The sequence below is a fragment of the Aspergillus multicolor genome, assembly GCF_047715735.1.
Source record: "Aspergillus multicolor strain CBS 133.54 unplaced genomic scaffold BDW74scaffold_16, whole genome shotgun sequence".
Lineage (NCBI taxonomy): Eukaryota > Fungi > Ascomycota > Eurotiomycetes > Eurotiales > Aspergillaceae > Aspergillus > Aspergillus multicolor.
Genome location: NW_027395967.1, coordinates 97,696 through 114,906, shown reverse-complemented (window position 1 = coordinate 114,906; position 17,211 = coordinate 97,696). Strand labels below are relative to the sequence as shown.

The following is a 17,211-nucleotide window of genomic DNA, read 5'->3' as shown; positions in this document are numbered from 1 at the left end:
GAAAGTCAACACATACGAAAATGCTTGCAGCCCTTATTGTTCTATTCCGCCACGCTCTGTTCTGATTACATGATTATACTTGGGTTTTATCGACTTCGCAGATCAGTTTTGATCTTTGATTGGTACGGCTGGGCTCAAGCTGTTAATGCGGGCTCTGGGATTGCGTGTATGATTTAACGAGAATAGGTTGGCCTCACAATGCCCCCCATGACTAGACATTTCTAATACAGTTGCAGGCTCAGCCTCAATATCATCTCCAAGAGGCTTGACTGCAGCTGTTTGAGCTACCACCTGCGTGCAGCTGCTGAGGAAATGCGTGCTTTGCTAAAGGAAACGGGAGCGCCTGAGGCAGAACTGTGGGCATAGTGATTGCGGATGGGAAGAATCATCCGGCCTGCAAATGTTCTGGTCCCCTTTCCTGTTACTCTCACCGGTCCTTGCTTTCGCAAACACCCCGGACACTCTGTTTGCGTAATAAGTACCCCAATACCCCGCAACCGGGGATTGTCGCAGGCCCAGCCCTGTACCCACATCCCCCAATCTTGCGAATACACTGTGGCAATGATTAAATACAGCGTATGCAACAGAAATATCGTTTTCCGGGCCTAACCTAAGGCATCATATTTGTTGTCAAAGTACTTGCTCTGGAAACAACAGGGTCAGATTTCACTTCGGCCAGTCCCCGAATTGTCTCTCCCCTTACTATTTCTGCGCGATATTACCTACCTAGCAATAAGTCACACTGAGCCATTTTGTGCCTCTTGCCAAGACTCCAGCGAGGCCTCGCCCGGCCAAATGTCGGAGAAATCGTGCGAATGAGCAGCGGGCCGGCCTTGGCATTATCTCCGCTGGGGCTTGGCATGTTTCCGGCCAAAAGACCGAGCAGAACGGCGAGGTCGTTCCGTCGTACGTGTGAGGTGCGGAAAGAGAGCACATTGCTCGAAGTGGCGAGAGCAGGATTTTTTCATGAGATCCCGACCCGTGTGCTTCTCCAGAATGCCATACTGACCACGGCTCTCGGTGGCCACGCACTTGCAGCCCGCCAAGCCAGCCGAATTGTCGGCCTGGGCAGGGATAGAGTTTGGAGGGCTCGGCGCCCGTCTGGACTGCCGGTTTTGCTGCTGCACTGCCCGAATTCTTCTCTCCCGGCCCGGCTTTTAGCCCGCTATCGGTGCGTCCGCCTATCATCTCCAGCTCTTAGGGGTATTTTCGGCATGGAGACCCCGGACTGTGCCCGAGTGTAACTCCAGCTTGATACTGTATCCTGTCCGATACTCGGAATCTGCCCGAGTCGCACTTTCTTGGCTGGTGGCGACACACTGCACATCGATCGGATGAGGGGCCCCATACTCGGTGGACTTTCCAATCTCAGGGACTGCCAACCCCATGGAGATACGGTTACGTGTTACGTAGACTCCCCCCATATGAAGTTTGGAGGAGTATAAATGTCCCCCAGATTCCCACATATCTAAAGTCCGCTTATATCTCTTTCTTACTCCACACATCTCATACTTGACTGCACCATGGCCGGCCTCAACCTCGCCGTGGACTTCAAGTCCAACCGCCGCGCAATAGCCTACTGCCTCGTCGCCGCCATCGGCGCCCTCTGCTACGGCTACGACACAATCTATTATACGGGGATCCAGGGCATGCCCTACTTCGCGCGCGACTACGGCACACTCGACCCTTCCTCCTCTGATTCCACCTCCAACTCCCCCGATTCCTACAGCCTCGGAACAACCTTCCTCTCCCTCTCTGCCAGCATCATCTACGTCGGCGAGCTAGTCGGCGCCCTCATCGCAGCCCCTATAAACGAGTCCCTGGGCCGGCGCGCTGTCTTCCTCTCCGCCAGTCTCGCCATCATCGCCGGCGCAATCGTGCAGGCTTGCTCCTTCGGCTCGCACGCTGTCTTCTACGTCGGCCGTGTGCTTATTGGTCTCGGCGTCGGCCAGTTCACGGCGACGTGTCTGATCTATATCGGGGAGGTTGCGCCGAGCGCAATCCGCGGCCCGGCTCTCATGTGCTTCCAGTTCATGCAGAGTATCTCGCAGCTTGTCGGGGCGTGCGTTAATCAGGGGACGCAGGGGATCGAGAGTGCAATGTCCTACCGCATCCCCATGTGTCTGCTTGTCGTGCTGCCGGGGATAATGCTCCTCTGCCTCCCATTCACACCAGAAAGCCCGGTGTGGTACATGAGCAAGGATAAACGGGACGCCGCGCTGAAGTCGCTGCGTAAAATCAACGCTAGTAACAAATCCTACGATCCAACTACCGATATCGAAATCATCGAGAATGCCGTGGCCACTGAGCGCGCACAAGCTGCCGACGCTACCTGGGCGAGTCTAATCACGGACCCAGTTGAACGCAGAAAGTTATTTTATGCCTGCGGCGCAATGTTCGTGCAGCAGATCAACGGCATCCAGTTCTGGTATACGTATGGCGTGGTCTTTGCGCAGAGTATCGGTGTTGCGGATCCGTTTACGATCAACACGATTATCTATGTGCTCCAGATCATTACAGTCGCCATTGCGGTGCTCTTTGGGAATAAGATTAACCGCCGCACGAATCTGCTGGTTTGCTCGGTGGGAATTCTGGTCTCACTGGTTATTGTGGGTGGTCTGGGAACCACGCGCGCGGATGATGGGTCCTTCACCCGTGGCGTGGGGATTGGAATTGTGGTGTTGGCGTACATCAACATCATCTTCTACAACTTCTCCATCGGGACATTATCCTACAGTATCGCGTCCGAGATGTCCGTCGGCCGTAATAGGAACAAGATCACGTCTTGCGCAATGGGCGTGTTCTTTGTGACGGTGTGGTTGATGGTGTTTACGAGCCCGTATATCTACTATGATGGGAACCTGGGACCGATGATTGGGTTTGTGTATGGCGGGACGACGCTGTTCTTGCTTGCGTACTCGTGGTTCTGTGTTGGTGAGACTAAGGGGAGGAGTAATGCCGAGATTGAGCGGTTGTTTCAGGATCGAGTTCCGGTTAGGGAGTGGGAGAAGTATGTTTTTCTGGATGAGAGTGCTGGGGGGCAGAAGAAGGGGGTTGATGAGGAGCAGATTGAGATGGCTTAGCTTTGGTATGGAGTTGGGTGCTATGATAGGATAACGGTTGAGCATTTTATAGTGAATGAATGGACTTAAAACGTGGAATATGAAGAGTACATATTAGAACATACCGGGGCACTGCCGCAAGGCCATGACATTAAATGAAATACTTCTCCGGTTCAATTTGGGCAGGTAAAGAAACGGAGCTCGGAGAACGCTGGAATGAAAATAACTACCATAGAGGATGGAAGACCCAAGTGATATGGCCAGAGGGCGCCCATCTGGACCGACCGTGATGCCTAATCTGCTCCTGAGGTATCGCGAACAATGAGAAAGACAGCACCCCATAATGATACCTATGTTTCATCAGTTGGTTTCTCTAAAAGACCACTAACCACCTGAGCAGCCTCCAAGACAACAGCCCTAGTCTCTTCATCCAGAACCTCATCCGTACTCAACTCCCTCAGTCTCCTCTCCCATAACTCCCAGCGCTCCCTCATCAATCCATCCTCCCTCGGCCACAAATCCGTCTTAGCCTCCAGCGTCGCAGCATAATTCTCACAAAAAGCCTCACGATCCGCTTCCCACAGCGCCAGCCCCCCATCACGCACCCAAGTCGCTGCAACCCGCACATCAAGTCTCCACAGCTCTTCCGGCGAAATAACATGTACTGTCCTATCTGGGCGTGGCAAACCGGATTTCTCTACATCGTGCTCTAGTACATTGCGACACGCGTAGAAGACATTGATCGCGTCTACCCCGTTTCCTCCGTTATCATGGCTCGCCTTCAGCAGCGCGGCGGAGAAATCAATAAAGCGGCCGAAGTGCGCGGCAGGACTAAGCTCTAACTTCGAGGTAACTTTTCCAGTCGCTTTATCTTCGCGGATCCCGTCCCACGCGCGCCAGGCCTCCAGGATGTCGTGGTCGTCGCGCCATTGCCAGGCGAAACGGGGTAGCGTTGACCAGTGGAGTTTTCCGTCGGGGCTTAGGTTACTGCGGAGGCTTGATTTGGTGTCTGCACCGGTGTCCACGTTTGTAGGCTGGGTGGGTGAATGGGCGCGGAGGGCGTCGAGGAGGGCGAGGTGGGGTTCGTGGGAGGTTGCATTGACGACTGAGTTGATGAAGGCATCCCAGAGTTGCCAGAGGGCGTTGTCCGGGTCTGGGGATGAGGTGACGGCGGTGACTATGTGAGAGACTGTTTCGTCTGGTGTTGAAGTGGGGGGTTTTGAAACGAGGAGTGCTTGGATGGGAGCAGAGAAAGCGTTCGGGGGGTTGGTGCCGGGGATATCAAAGAAAGTGGCCATCTTGCTGGCGTTGGGTTGTTGCGATGATGGCGATGCGTAAATCAACAAAGAGGGTGAGCTAGATCTATTTCGCAAAGAGACGAGACGTCCTAGCCATTGATATAGCGAAGAAGTGAATGGAGGCGTTCTTTGTGCTGAATATGTTCTTTATCCCGGTGGCCAACGTGGATATCTCAATGACATCATTCCTCTTTCACTTGCACAACTTCAGACTGGTCAGGCGCGCCTCGAACTGTCACTTTGATGCGTCACCCAACTTTGCCCCTGAATGGTGAGTCACCCCAGTACGGGCACAGCCGTGGTGGCGTGTCTGGTGGACGAATGAGACGGCGCCCAAGGCTTGAGACCCCTGTAGCCAAGATGTTTAACCTTCGAATCAAAAAACTTAATCTATGACCTTACTGTTGGAATATTTAATCCCTTGCCTTGGCTTGTTTGCTGCGCCCCCAAGCCAGATGCTATCGCAATATAAGTTGGTCTAGCTTTTGATGTACATCCTATGCGCATGACAGGATGACTGTCCTGCTAGGTATGGTAGTTCTCGTCTCAAGCCAACAGATTGGAGGACTCAAAGCCAACAAAAGCAACCCATCACCTAGACCATCAGTGTTCCTGCAGAAGGGCTTCAAGGACATCTGCAGCTTCAGCAACCACAGCCTTAGTGTCCTCATCCAGAGCCTTATCATCACTCCCCTGCAACCCCCGCAGCCTCCTGCCCCATAGTTCCCACCGTTCTCTCTCTAGCCCGTCTTCTCTAGGCCACAAATCAGTCTTAGACTCCAGTGCATTAGTGTAATAAAACCAGAGCAGCTTGAGGTTGACGTCCCATAGCGCACGTGCCCCGTCGCGTATCCATATCGCCGTGACGCGGACATCCAGGTACCAAACCTGCTGTTGCGGAATACTGTACGGCGAGTCATCATCCTCAAGAGGATCTGGCGGCACGCGCACAGTCTCGAGAATATCCCGACCATAATAGAACACATTAATAGCCTGCGAGACTATCTTTCTTTGTCGGGTTCTATCCGCTTTCGTTGCTTTAAGCAGCGCCGCAGAGAAAATGGTGAAGTAAAGATATGACTCCGCAGGACTGATCTCCAGCTTCCTCATACCCCCAATCTCCCTATCATACACGCCATCGGAATCGCGCAGGCCCCAGAGCGTATTACGTGTCTCGTACCACTCCAGGCCGAAGCGAGGGAGTCTATCCAGTGGAGGATCTCGTCTTCGCCCGCGATACCGTGGAGTTCCATCGCTCGCCCCGTTTCCGGATACGGGGTGGCTGCGTGGGTTCTTGGGCGCGGATGGCGTCAAGCAGCGCAAGACGGGGCCTCGTGGGTTTGTGTGCTGGCGACGACGGAGAAGAACGCGCCCCAGAGGTGCCGTAGGCTTGTTGCGGGCTCGGTGGAGCTTGCTACTGCGGCGACGATGTGGGTTGCGGTTTCTTCTGCGGATTGTGAGGCGTTGGTGGTGGTGAGGTAGGCTTGGATGACTGCGGTAAAGGGGTTTGAGGACTCCAGGTGGGTATCAAGGATGGTTGCCATTTTGGCGATGAGGGGATGGTTGAAAGATGGAAAAGTCAGGTCCAGCTGAGTGATCTTATACAGTTTGTAAAGAAGTAAAGGAGTAAAGGAGTATAGGGTGGGATAAGTAAATAACTGGACTTGGATTTGCTTTAAGTCACTATGGGTTGCTGTGCAACATGTGTGGCAACAAAGAGCCTCGTTGCTGATTCGTTCAGTAGATAACCAACAAACAAACTTGAACAGCATCAAGCAAAGTATGATAATAACAATCCAATTCAGAGTGAGTACAAAGGGTGGCAATAGCAACAAGGTATCCTAGTGCCCTGAAAGTTAGTGATTAACATGAAGCCGAACGATAATAAGCCATAACATATTCCAAAAGTTTCTAGCCGGGATTTAGGTATATCTATACATAAAACCTCTATGGAACATGTAATAAATCAGATTAATATGTATCTAGCCACCTAACGAATGACATGGCCCATGGACGTCGTCGATCCGGACCAGAATTTCAGCAGAGAATATCCAAGGAAAAACCTATCCACCACTTGACAAAGCTCTATTTCTTCGCTCTCGTCAAATCTCAGTCCCATCAACAATGTAATGGCTTATTTGCAGGTTCCGGTGGCCTGGCTGGAGGTTTGCTGTACGTCCACGAATTAGTATTGTCATTTGATGTTTCCATGGGGATTGGATAGGCATGCTGGTTGCAAACTTACCACGCAGAGACCAGAGGAGCAGATACCCAGACTTCCGTCCTGCTTGCAGGTAGCACCAGAGGCAAGCTGCAAGGTAAAGAAAGTGTTATTAGCCCGAGCATACTTTGTGAGCACGGGATGAATTGTGGACAAACAGTTGCTTCAGCGCAGGCAGCAGCGGCAAGGGCAGTGATGACAGCGAAGAAACGCATATTGGCAAAGTTTTTAGTTATACTTGGTGGTACAAAAAGCTGATCAACAATAGCAGTTGTGATGTTGAATAAGAATAGGAGCCTTACATCCCGATGGCAAAGGGGGTACTTATAGCCTACCATACTTTCAACCATTCCATCTTTGGCCGGAGCATGTTGTCTGATACATTGACTCCGACAACCTATCCCGACTGGAATCGTTAGTGATCTACCCACATGGGGTCCTTTGAAATAAAGCCGAATGGGTCGCTGACATCACTGGGCGTAGACTGGGTATAGAAGTGGGCCCGGGATCTCCTCTGCAGATCAGCTTTTCGGGAGTATGCCAGGGTGCATCCCAGCCAAAAATAGCCGGTAACATACAGTTATGGCCGAGTTGAATCTGTGTAGGTGTGAAATGAAAGCTGTTGCCACGATTCATCCGCCCACGACGGGGTGAGCGCATAGAACCTTCCGGGAAAGATACAACCATACCTAGGTATCGGACATTGTGGTGTCATTATCAGTTCCCTCATGAGGAGTAACTTGAGGTGATTCAAATTCAGCTGCTGGTCATGGCTGTTGCACTTTGAGGGCCATGCTGCGTGGGTTACGCTCGTAAGAAGTGTCTTTACTTTTAAACTGCCTTGCTATTCATCGTTACCCCCTCTTTGGTTCCAGGTTCTCTTTACCTACGGTACTATTCTTGCGATTTCTCGTTGTAATTTTCTTATACCCGCTTTTGTCGTCTCTACTTTTTGGTGTAAAGCGTCGAAGCTTAAATGGAGACGTGGGAAAAGAATTTAAGCGGACCTCACAGAGCTAACATTGCTAATACTGGATAAGATGGAACGATATCAGGAGCTGCTAGTCCAGATACTACTATGATATTCTCCAACTATGTCGCAATCAACGCCCTATCCAACCAATCAGCCTGTCAAGGCGCCCATTGCTCACCAAACCACGCGATGGCGTGTCCAGGCAACTTATAACCCCGCGATCAGCCGATGTGCACGAAAGCCTTGGAAGTCCTGTTGTATAGCATTTCGCTATTCTCAATCAATAGACAATGACTACACCCATTTCGATAGCGATCATCGGCGGAGGTCCCGGCGGTCTAGGCACAGCAATTGCCCTATCGGAGCTCCCATTCGTCTCCGTGACATTATATGAGCAGGCACCTGAGCCTCGCGAGGTCGGCGCGGGAATCAGCATTGGGCGGAATGCGTGGAATGTACTGGAGTTACTGGGCGCTGCGGATGGAGTCAAGGGCGGGAAGATCGGGTACTCGTGGCAGAGGAATGGGCGGACGGGTGAGCCTGTGGTTCAGAACAGTGCTGCCTCTGCGGCTTTGGCGGATAAGCAGGCAGATAACCCGCGGTATGCGTCAATTCGGGCGAGACGGACGCGGTTGCAGGCGGCTTTGCTGGAGAGGGTGCCAGAGGGGACTATCCAGTTCGGTAAGAAGCTGGTCGAGATAGAGGAACTTGGACAGGGTCAAGGTGTCCGGCTGGGCTTTCAGGATGGGACGGAAGCAACGGCGGATCTGGTTGTTGGGGCTGATGGGATTCGCTCGGTGAGCTTTTACCCTATCTACTACCATAACCTGAGTCCCTACGTTATGTGTAGAGGTAATGCTGATCCTTGTTGCCAGATTGTACGACGAACTCTATATCCTGACCACCATCTCCATGTGACAGGTACGCATCACTCCGAAATTCAGCCTATAAACAGGGCTAAAGTGGTTTCTAGGAAACACTGCATTTCGAGTCCTCATCCCGCTCTCCTCCATAGCCCATGTCAAGGACTTTCCAACATCGAATGGGTGGTGGCATGTATTGAACGGCCATCTGTACTTTGCACAGGTAGACGATGAGTCCGAAGAGGATCCTCGCTTGTGCGAAATCACCATCCGCTCCTATAACGAGTCCGTCACGCCGGACAGGACAGCGACTTGGGCTGTTCCAGTGACTAACGAGTATGTTATCGCAAGAACCGGGGTATGCTATTCATTACCTGTAAAAATAAACGTATCAATATGCTAAAAACTACCAGGAATACGACCCCCGCATCCAGGAAATCCTCAAAGCCGTCCCCGAAGATTCCTGGCGGGAGTTCGCCATGGTCGCGGGCCCCTGTCTCCAGAATATCACAGCATGGGACAAAGTCGCCCTTATCGGCGACGCAAGCCACCCTCTCTCTGGTGCATTTGGATCCGGCGCGGCATTTGCTATGGAAGATGGCTGGATCCTAGCTCGGGCTCTGGAGCTGGAGTATTCGAGGAACCTGAATACCAGCACAACGATTAAGAATGCGTTGGCAATTTTCCAGGAAATTCGCGGACCTTATTATGAGCGCATGTGAGTACATGCTCGGGACTGCTTGCCCTGTTTCTTTGGTTGCTGACAGGTGTGTTGACAGGTACGACTACCTTGCTACACGGGAGAAACATTCCATGGGGACTAGGAAAAAGGACGTCGACTTCGATAGCGTGATTAAGGCAAGGATTGCGGGATTCGGTTTTGCCTCGAGCGGCAAGATGGACTGGATCTACAAGAATGATATTGAGCAGGTTTGGAAGGAATATGTTGCTGCCACTGCAGGCGGGGAGCAAGCGGCGAGGCTATAAAGTGCCGCATAAGATGTTACCATACATAGATGCACATTGATAGAGATTGTTTGCGGTGGGATAGAGACGAAACTTAACACTACGATCCACTTCATCTAGGACAAATACATATGACATGTGGCTTTTATGATGGTCTGAAGCCTGCTGCTCATTATAACATGCCTTCAGCTTCTGTCAGTGGACAACATCTAATTTAATGTCAAAGTCAGCGGCGCTCCTTCGAAATCATGGCTTGAAGATTTCAGACCCTCGCAGAAACGGTTGGGAACAAAATCGTTTCAGAAAGATAAGCCATCATCGTACATTATCGGACAAGTTCTAGAAGCCTCAGTCCTCTACAGGTAACCCTCAATCAACCTGGTAAGAACAACTCATCTTAGGGCAAGAGCCAAAGCCATTCTCTGGCTAAAGTACGGAGTATAAACGTTCCAATGGATGACTGTCCACGAAGCCCCAAGTTTTCTGGCACGGCGGCGCGACCGCGTCCATGTGACGAGTGGTCACTGAGATGTGCTAGGGTTCGTGAAAATGTAACAAATACTAAATTATGGCTCTATATACAGGATGGACCACTTTTATGTGGACGCCACTTGACACAGCCTATACCCAGGTACCGTGCTTTCTAGAGATGTATATCAGTCACCCGCCCATCATAACACTAGGACACAGCGGAACAAACCACCCACAACAGAAAGATAAAAAAATGTTTCTACTCATATATCAGGTATTCTGCATGCATGATACCCTCGCTGCGTATCTGTCTTTCCTACAAATGCATTTTTTGTCAGTTTTCACATGTCTTAAAAGCATGAGATCTTGGCTGTTTGCTCCATTGTTTTTGGGGGATACACCCGAAAAACGACCGTTTCTTTAACAACTATCCGATATGGTGTAATGGTTAACATCGGTGTCTCTCATAGTAGTGCACACCAGCTCGGGGTTCGATTCCCCGTGTCGGAATCACTTTTTGTCTTCACTTTTTGAGCTTTTGGTCAGTGGATATGTGCTGTGGGGGGTGTGGGTTGATCCCGAGGTCAGGGCTTGGGTGGAGCCCGCGCCTTTTCTGGGTGGCGGACGGGCGGCTGGGACTTAGGATGGGCTAAAGAACTTTTGTTTTATCAGGTTTAGCCTGTTGTTTTCTTTTTGCAATCTTTAGGACCAGATATCATTGCCTAACATGTGGACATACAGCTCGGACATTGAGCTTGGAAGCGGAAGCAACCAGACCTAACCCCAACAACAACCAGAAAACATTGGAAGAAACAAAAAGTTACCAACCCACCCCAGCAGTCCTAACCAGTCTTCACTTCGATACATCCTCCTTAGCTGTCGAAACAAACGGCCCGTAGGCACACCAGCCCTCACAACACCTAGCAAGCCTAACAACAACAACAACACCAACCCCCAATCCCCAATCCCCCATCCCCGACACTCCAAACCAAACCACCCCTTACCTAGACAAATCCCTCTATTTCCCCTCCGGAATCAGCACAGCCCTATACCGCACCTCCCCCCTCTCAAGTCTCTCCATGGCCTCCTTAATCCCCTCCTCGGTCATGGCAAACTCCTCAACCAGCGGCTCAACCCCCTGAAACGCCGCAAACTCCAGCATCCGCCGGTGCACCGCCCGCGCCGGCACCATGGTCCCAATGATCTTCACACCGGTGCCAATGAGCGTCATGTACGGGATCTCCAGGCTCCCGGGGCTCACGGTGATCGGGTAGATGTTTGCGCGCGGTGCGAGGATCGGGACAAGCAGATCCCAAGATGGCGGAACGGCGGCGGTGACAAGGAGTCTGTTTAGCGGCGTGCTGATGGAGTCCGTGAGGGTTGATAAGCCCTTCATAGCAATGAACTCGTGTGCGCCGAGTTTCAGCGCCTCATCCTTCTTCCTCTCGGAACTAGAGAGAACAACAACACGACAGCCCATCTTGGCCGCGAACTGAATCGCCAGATGTCCTAGACCTCCAACACCCAGGATCCCAACCGTATCAGTAGCCCTGACACCATCGAGCGCCGCAAAAACCGTCGCACCACCGCACTGCAGCGGTGCAGCGGCGACATCACTTAGCTTTTCAGGAATAAGGTGCAAAAACGCCTCGCGCCAGATCGCGTGCGTTGCGAAGGATCCCTGGTCCGTGTTCTTCTCCGCGTACATGTGTCGCTCGGGACAGAAGTTCTCGCTCCCCTGCAGACACTCAATGCAGTGACCGCAGGAATCGGTTTCGTACCCCCAGCCTACCCGATCGCCCTTTTTCAAGTGTGTTGTGTTTGGGCCGAGGGATTCGACGATGCCCACGCCTTCGTGGCCGAGGACCATGTTTGCGCGGCGCTGGGGAGCATTGTGTTAGTGAAGAGGATACGTAAGGGGGGTTTGGGAGGAGGGAAGGGAATGAAGGCATACGAAGTGTAGGTCGGTGCCGCACAGCCCCGAGGCTGTTATGCGGATGAGCACGTAGTCCTCTGTTAGCTCGTCCGGCTTGGTGGTTGTGCTTTTGACCGGATTGCCGGACTCGTGGCCTTTGAAGACGGTGAAGGAGGGCATTGCGATTTTTTTTTTTTTTTTTTTTTCACTTAGTGGGTGATAGTATAGTATATTAGAAGTCAATTGAGGTAAGTAGTCCAAGGGCTTTTCGTAGAGGAAGAAAAGGCTGTTGATGCTGCAGTTGAGCGAGCATCCGACTTGCTCTTATAGAGTCCATGATGCACGTACGGTAAGCAGTGTACCCTGTCGGAAACGCTCCGGCGCCTCCAAAGGCATCTGCAGGGATGAGAAATCCAATAAAGAACTCCATCATCTAGACTCCGGCCGAAGTTGTACAACCTGAAGCTCCTAAACTTGGAGATATGGGCAACGAAAGTGACTGGCTGAGAGGGCGTCGGAGTCTCGGAGGGGATTAGTGATACGAGTCCTCTTTGAGACTAAGCTCCGCATCCCCGAGAGATAGGGCATTGTCTATGACGATTAGACGGGGTAGGATTTCTTGGAAAGTCTCGGGGAGACAGAATATGATTTGATTGCTTCGCTGCCCTATGACCGTCTAGTGCTCATTGTCCTGGCCTTGGTACTCCTCGACATACGATAAACCCGCGGACAAACGCCGTGCCGGATTCTTATAGCATTAGCTACCTGGATATATCATCAATCCCAGTTATCTCAATCCTGGCGATGGAAATATCTACCATCAGGCCAGAAAGGCTCAAAGGGTATACTTAAACCCACTCAACCCCTCAACGGGCTTCCCACCCGCATCAACGCGCCTATTCGCGCGATAAAACTTCAAAGTCAAAACGCCCACGATGACAATAATGATCGCGTTCGCTAACATGGTCGTTAACAATCCAGGACGGTAGCCCGGTGCGTCTTGTGCTCGAAACACGGTTGTGCCAAGAATGCCGCCGATACTCCCTCCGCCGATCAGCGTCGCTGATGTTAGGGCTCGCTTCCATTGTCCGCGGATGTTGTTACTGAAATTATTAGCTTGGTAGCATCTTGCGGAGAGGGTGCGGATTACCTTTGCCAGGATACCAGAGCCGGACAGTTGGCGTTACCACCAATCGTGGCCAAGAACACCCCAAAATACCTCGGGGCCGGGCTATTCAGGTACCCTAGCAATCCCAGGCCTAGCAGTCCCATGGCAGCGTTGACAGCTACGACAGGCCCTCGAATGCGCCACTTATCCGCAACAACACCTTGCACAAACATAACTATAGCAGCAGCAACATACGGCGGCGCGACGAGACACTGCGCCTTGACGACCGAGAAGCCCATGCTTTCCTGAAGAATAATCGGTAGGAAGTACGCAATCGAGTACGTATTTGCAGTGGTAAGCATGTATAGAATGGCATATAGCCAAACCTTGCTGTCCTTCGTGTTGCACAGGTATCCCCTGATAGTAAAGGGTTCGGCATACACGTCCGAACGATCGCTCTCGATGCTGGCGATGATATACGCGGCTTCGGACTCGTTGAGGAAGTGCCATGATTTGGGCGATTGTTCGGGGAAGTCGACTAGTACGATATACGATCCGATGCCGAGAACGCAGGTGAGGATGCCCTCGATCTGTCTAGTTAGACCTAGATTTCGATAGGCAGATTGGCCTGACATACGATGAAGATCCACCGCCACCCAGCTTGTCCTCCGATCCCGTCCATCTGCATCAGGCCGTAGGCGAGGATACCTCCGAACCCAGACGCCGTGCTACCGATGAGGTAGAAAGCAGCGTTTCGCTTCTGCAGCTCGTACCGAGGGTACCAAGTACTCAGCAAATAAACGCAGCCAGGGTAGAACCCGGCCTCGAGCGCGCCAAGAATGACCCGTAAGCCTGCCATGGCCGGCCAAGTCGGGACAAAGCCAAAACCCTATACTTATTAGCGCGAGCGGAGAACGGTATGAGTTGTAACTCACGATCATGACGGCGCCCCAGAACAGAACGATTGCCGACAGGAAAATACGCGGCCCAACCTTGCGAATGATCACTGTCGCTGGAATCTGGAAGATCGTGTACGTGATGAAGAAAACAAGCGAGGTTATGCTGTATCCGTTGTTCGACGCATTCATGTTGAGATCAGGTTGCATTCTAAGCAGCGAGTGTTAGCTTGAACACGCTCAGCATATGGTTAAGGACACACCCAGCGACAGATGCTGCACCGAGATTAGTCCGATCGAGTAAACTGATGCAGTAGAGACAGCCAAGCGTCACGACCAGACGCATATCAATACGGCGGATAAGCCTCTTCCGCTCTTGCGGAGTGAACGGGCTGAGCGTTTCGTCATGGTGAACAGCTGGCTTTTCGACATCCTCAAGCCGAGACTGGACGTTTAGTGGTTTCGACATGATGCTGCACGGTTGAATATGGAGATATGAGAAGAATGCAGAGAGACATGAGGGGGGCGATTTATATAGCCGAGCAAGCAGCTTCCCCGCATTTCGGACCAACCCCGGATTTCGTTTTCCCCAACAATCTTCTTACAGCAGTACGTATCGATAGCACTAAATGCGTACCTCCGCTGCAATTCGTGGTTACTGTTGCTGGTGGGGCTTGGAGATATTGTCGACTCGCGCTGCTATCCGTCATCGATACCCAAGCGGATAACATCCGCTATCTTCGAAACACCTGCAGAGGTCAAACACCCCACTGCCCAAAGAACCCATTATCCAAACCCGCCCAGTCAATATCCGTCATGATCTCCGCCGAGATATCAATCGAATGACCCAACACACCACCAATCTCAGCCGTCGCAGGCTCGTCGCCGAAATGCAGAGGCCACTCGACAGCCTGGTGCTGGTCGAAGAATCCAGCCGGGCCGTTTAATGGCAGCTCGAAGCCGGTATTGCCGTACACTTGAACGCCGTCCGCTGGGAACATATTTTGGCTCTGGCTCTGGCCATCGCTAGCCTTAAGGCTGTTGAAACGGTCTTGGGCGAGGCGGTCGATCTTCACACTGAGATCGCGCATGATATTTGCTGCGTTCGCGGCCACGGCGAAGCTGTTCCCGAAGCTCTCGAATGCGGAGACGGAGAGGTCGATTGTGCCTCGAGCGGCGGCGGTGGATAGGCTTTGTGGGAAGGCTAGCACGAAGCCGACGAGCGTCATGGCTGCGTTCCATTGCCACTGGAATGCCTCGTGCCAGCCGTCCAGTATCGACGTCGAATCAAGGACTTGATGCATAATATGAGTCAGCGCCATGGCGTGGGCGGCGCACTTCAGCGCAGTCTGTTCGGTGATGACTGTCGGCACCCCGTTTAGGGTAAAGCAGATCGATGAGCGGTACAAAGCCAGGCACGCGTTGTGGTATCTCAGCTCCAGAAGTAGGCGCTCCCGTTGTAACCAGACAGGGGTAAACTGCTCTATCAGAATCGGTGAGAGATCCGTCGAGAACGGCGTCCCGTTGTTCTGCCGGCCGGACTTAAGCACTTCTGGGACACCCTGCAACCAGGAATGCATGGTTTTCGTAGTGGACTCAGAGTTACCGAGCGTTATCGCGTCCGGCGGCTTGGAAAAGAAACTCACGTAGGCCTTCCGCGCTGCCAAGAGCAGCTTGATCCCGTACAAATGCCACGTCAACCAGGTAATATTTCCACCGATCGGTGCGAAGCTTGACCCCGAAAGACCGGCGATCTCACGATCATCCGCCGGCAACGTACACGAGGAAGTTGAGTCCTGGATTGTGAATGGACGGCCAAGTTTCATGCTCCTGTTGCTCTCCATGACATAGAGGGTCCACCAGATCCGCTTGCGCAGTTCCCGTTCGCGACGCGGCATGCTTTGCGGGGGCTCAACGTGCAGACCTAGCATGAAGGCTGTTCGTACTGCAAGACCGCAGGCGTTGTCGGACATGTTTTGGAACCCTCCGCAGCATAGATAGATCGAGCAGAGTAAGTGGCACTGGATTGTCGATAGGGTAGGACTCTCCAGTTCGTTCGATAGAAGACTCAGGCAGCGACGGTAGTGCCATCGACCAGCGAGGGTTGAGTCGCTATCATTCACGTCGCCTCTAGCTGCTGCGGTGAGGGCATGGCGACCTCCGGGCTGCCTGGCCATCCCGTATTGCATGCACAAAGCGAGGACAATGTCGACGAGGGCAGAGGGCTGTCGCTCAGTGTCGGAAGCTATCCACAGCGACTGATAATGTTCTTTGAAGTCGCGTTCATCGAGAATGGGATTAGAAGGGTAATATGTCTCCCAGAAGAGATTGAGGAAGTACTCCTCCTGCATCGAGGTGAGAGATTCGCCACTTTGGATGAAATTGCCCATTGGCGCGGCTGGCCGGCCACGTTGATCGCTGCCAATGGTAGACGCCGGTTCATTAAGAAGCGTACTTGCAGACTCCGGCAGCATCCCTCGCGCCGAATGCGTTTGTTTGAGCGCAGCCGTTAGGAAGGTATTGATGCAGCCGATGAAGAAGAAAAGCGACGAAGAGCCGTACCACGTCTTGTTAGGCGAGTGCGCTGTACTGATATGAATTCCTTCCCAGACTTTACTCTTCGCATGTTCACCCAGATCAATAGCGCTATCTCCAGGGCTGTCGTCCGGTGTCAGTGTAGACGGAGTGTCCATTTGGGCTATGGCAGCGGGAGCTGGAGCCCGAGTCTTGCGTTCACGCTCATTTTGGAGCTCGAGTTCCAGCTCCTCAACGCGCTTCTTCAGCTTCTCGATCTCGCGGGTCGCTTCTGGCAGGGTAGCAGCTCTGTTCAGACGGTCATTGTTGCAATCGCCTCCTCTTTTGAGACAGTTGGCGCACGGGAACTCGGTGTCGCACTTCAGGCGATGCACGCGGCACCAATTGCACGCCCGGGCCACTTGGCTGCGCTTTCGGGACGGCGGCTGTGGTTTATTTGAGGGCATGCTTACTATGAACGTGGGACTGGCCATTTTCGATCACATTGCTGGATGGAGGAAGAAAAAGAAAGGATGTGAGGGGAAGATCGAAAGAGATGGTTGGAGACTCGAGCTCAGCCGCAGCGCAATCACGTAAGCACTAATACCCCTTGTTTCAGGCATCAACTTTCTCCGGCCGACCAATAACAGTCTCGTATTCGGGAGTTCTATGTACGGTCTTTACAAGTAGAATGCTGTGAATTTAACTTCAAAGAGCCTCGTCGGCGCCCTCTGTTTCCCCTGATGACTCTGTTGTCAAAGTCTAGTTGCAAGAGTTCTCGCCCTCGCCAATCCAACGCGAGCTTCGTCGCCTTAAGGGCTTGCCGTCTTCTCCAGATATGCCACGACCCGCAACCCCCCCAGAAGTGGCTTTGCCAGCAGCGATCGGTGCGATGGTAAAGCTGGAGCGTTGCGGCTTCCTAGC

The 17,211-nt window shown here is 52.5% G+C and overlaps 8 protein-coding genes and 1 non-coding gene across 9 annotated transcripts; 3 read left to right on the top strand and 6 right to left on the bottom strand.

Annotated features, from left to right (window-relative positions):
* Positions 1-1,523: 1,523 nt before the first annotated feature.
* On the top strand, positions 1,524-3,083 carry BDW74DRAFT_185737 (uncharacterized protein; the record flags this gene model as incomplete). The annotated part of the gene is made up of 1 exon (XM_073731100.1): positions 1,524-3,083. The coding sequence occupies one exon, from the start codon at positions 1,524-1,526 to the stop codon at positions 3,081-3,083; it is 1,560 nt and encodes a 519-aa protein (XP_073582746.1).
* Positions 3,084-3,106: 23 nt separating this feature from the next.
* On the bottom strand, positions 3,107-4,489 carry BDW74DRAFT_154979 (DUF3632 domain-containing protein). The gene has a single exon (XM_073724763.1). The coding sequence runs from the start codon at positions 4,358-4,360 to the stop codon at positions 3,413-3,415; it is 948 nt and encodes a 315-aa protein (XP_073582745.1). The 5' UTR covers positions 4,361-4,489; the 3' UTR covers positions 3,107-3,412.
* Positions 4,490-4,963: 474 nt separating this feature from the next.
* On the bottom strand, positions 4,964-5,904 carry BDW74DRAFT_179108 (uncharacterized protein; the record flags this gene model as incomplete). The annotated part of the gene is made up of 2 exons (XM_073729362.1): positions 4,964-5,707; positions 5,779-5,904. The coding sequence occupies 2 exons, from the start codon at positions 5,902-5,904 to the stop codon at positions 4,964-4,966; spliced, it is 870 nt and encodes a 289-aa protein (XP_073582744.1).
* A 590-nt stretch (positions 5,905-6,494) lies between these two features.
* BDW74DRAFT_179107 (uncharacterized protein) lies at positions 6,495-6,796 on the bottom strand (the record flags this gene model as incomplete). Its single annotated transcript, XM_073729361.1, has 3 exons — positions 6,495-6,530; positions 6,606-6,671; positions 6,740-6,796. 3 exons carry the CDS (start codon positions 6,794-6,796, stop codon positions 6,495-6,497), a joined length of 159 nt encoding a protein of 52 aa, XP_073582743.1.
* A 1,048-nt stretch (positions 6,797-7,844) lies between these two features.
* BDW74DRAFT_179106 (uncharacterized protein) lies at positions 7,845-9,404 on the top strand (the record flags this gene model as incomplete). The annotated part of the gene is made up of 5 exons (XM_073729360.1): positions 7,845-8,351; positions 8,430-8,475; positions 8,528-8,775; positions 8,831-9,135; positions 9,197-9,404. 5 exons carry the CDS (start codon positions 7,845-7,847, stop codon positions 9,402-9,404), a joined length of 1,314 nt encoding a protein of 437 aa, XP_073582742.1.
* Positions 9,405-10,284: 880 nt separating this feature from the next.
* On the top strand, positions 10,285-10,364 carry BDW74DRAFT_t148. The gene has a single exon. It is a non-coding gene; the product is annotated as a tRNA-Glu (tRNA).
* Positions 10,365-10,870: 506 nt separating this feature from the next.
* Positions 10,871-11,975, bottom strand: BDW74DRAFT_154978 (NAD(P)-dependent alcohol dehydrogenase; the record flags this gene model as incomplete). The annotated part of the gene is made up of 2 exons (XM_073724762.1): positions 11,809-11,975; positions 10,871-11,736 (listed from the first exon to the last, which is right to left on the bottom strand). The coding sequence occupies exons 1-2, from the start codon at positions 11,947-11,949 to the stop codon at positions 10,873-10,875; spliced, it is 1,005 nt and encodes a 334-aa protein (XP_073582741.1). The 5' UTR covers positions 11,950-11,975.
* Positions 11,976-12,276: 301 nt separating this feature from the next.
* BDW74DRAFT_31494 (uncharacterized protein) lies at positions 12,277-14,386 on the bottom strand. Its single transcript, XM_073732502.1, has 5 exons — positions 14,037-14,386; positions 13,813-13,984; positions 13,515-13,766; positions 12,920-13,467; positions 12,277-12,872 (listed from the first exon to the last, which is right to left on the bottom strand). Exons 1-5 carry the CDS (start codon positions 14,240-14,242, stop codon positions 12,605-12,607), a joined length of 1,446 nt encoding a protein of 481 aa, XP_073582740.1. The 5' UTR covers positions 14,243-14,386; the 3' UTR covers positions 12,277-12,604.
* On the bottom strand, positions 14,160-16,821 carry BDW74DRAFT_31512 (Zn(II)2Cys6 transcription factor). Its single transcript, XM_073732504.1, has one exon. The coding sequence runs from the start codon at positions 16,779-16,781 to the stop codon at positions 14,532-14,534; it is 2,250 nt and encodes a 749-aa protein (XP_073582739.1). The 5' UTR covers positions 16,782-16,821; the 3' UTR covers positions 14,160-14,531.
* Positions 16,822-17,211: the final 390 nt, after the last annotated feature.

What these genes read in the sequence shown, in the direction of transcription:
- BDW74DRAFT_31512 (XM_073732504.1), bottom strand. Translation starts at nt 16,781, where the DNA reads ATGGCCAGTCCCACGTTCATAGTAAGCATGCCCTCAAATAAACCACAG.
- BDW74DRAFT_31494 (XM_073732502.1), bottom strand. Translation starts at nt 14,242, where the DNA reads ATGTCGAAACCACTAAACGTCCAGTCTCGGCTTGAGGATGTCGAAAAG. An exon ending in GGTGGCGGTGGATCTTCATC is followed by an intron (nt 13,468 to 13,514) that starts GTATGTCAGGCC and finishes CTAACTAGACAG; the next exon opens with ATCGAGGGCATCCTCACCTG. An exon ending in GCTCTGGTATCCTGGCAAAG is followed by an intron (nt 12,873 to 12,919) that starts GTAATCCGCACC and finishes TAATAATTTCAG; the next exon opens with TAACAACATCCGCGGACAAT.
- BDW74DRAFT_154979 (XM_073724763.1), bottom strand. Translation starts at nt 4,360, where the DNA reads ATGGCCACTTTCTTTGATATCCCCGGCACCAACCCCCCGAACGCTTTC.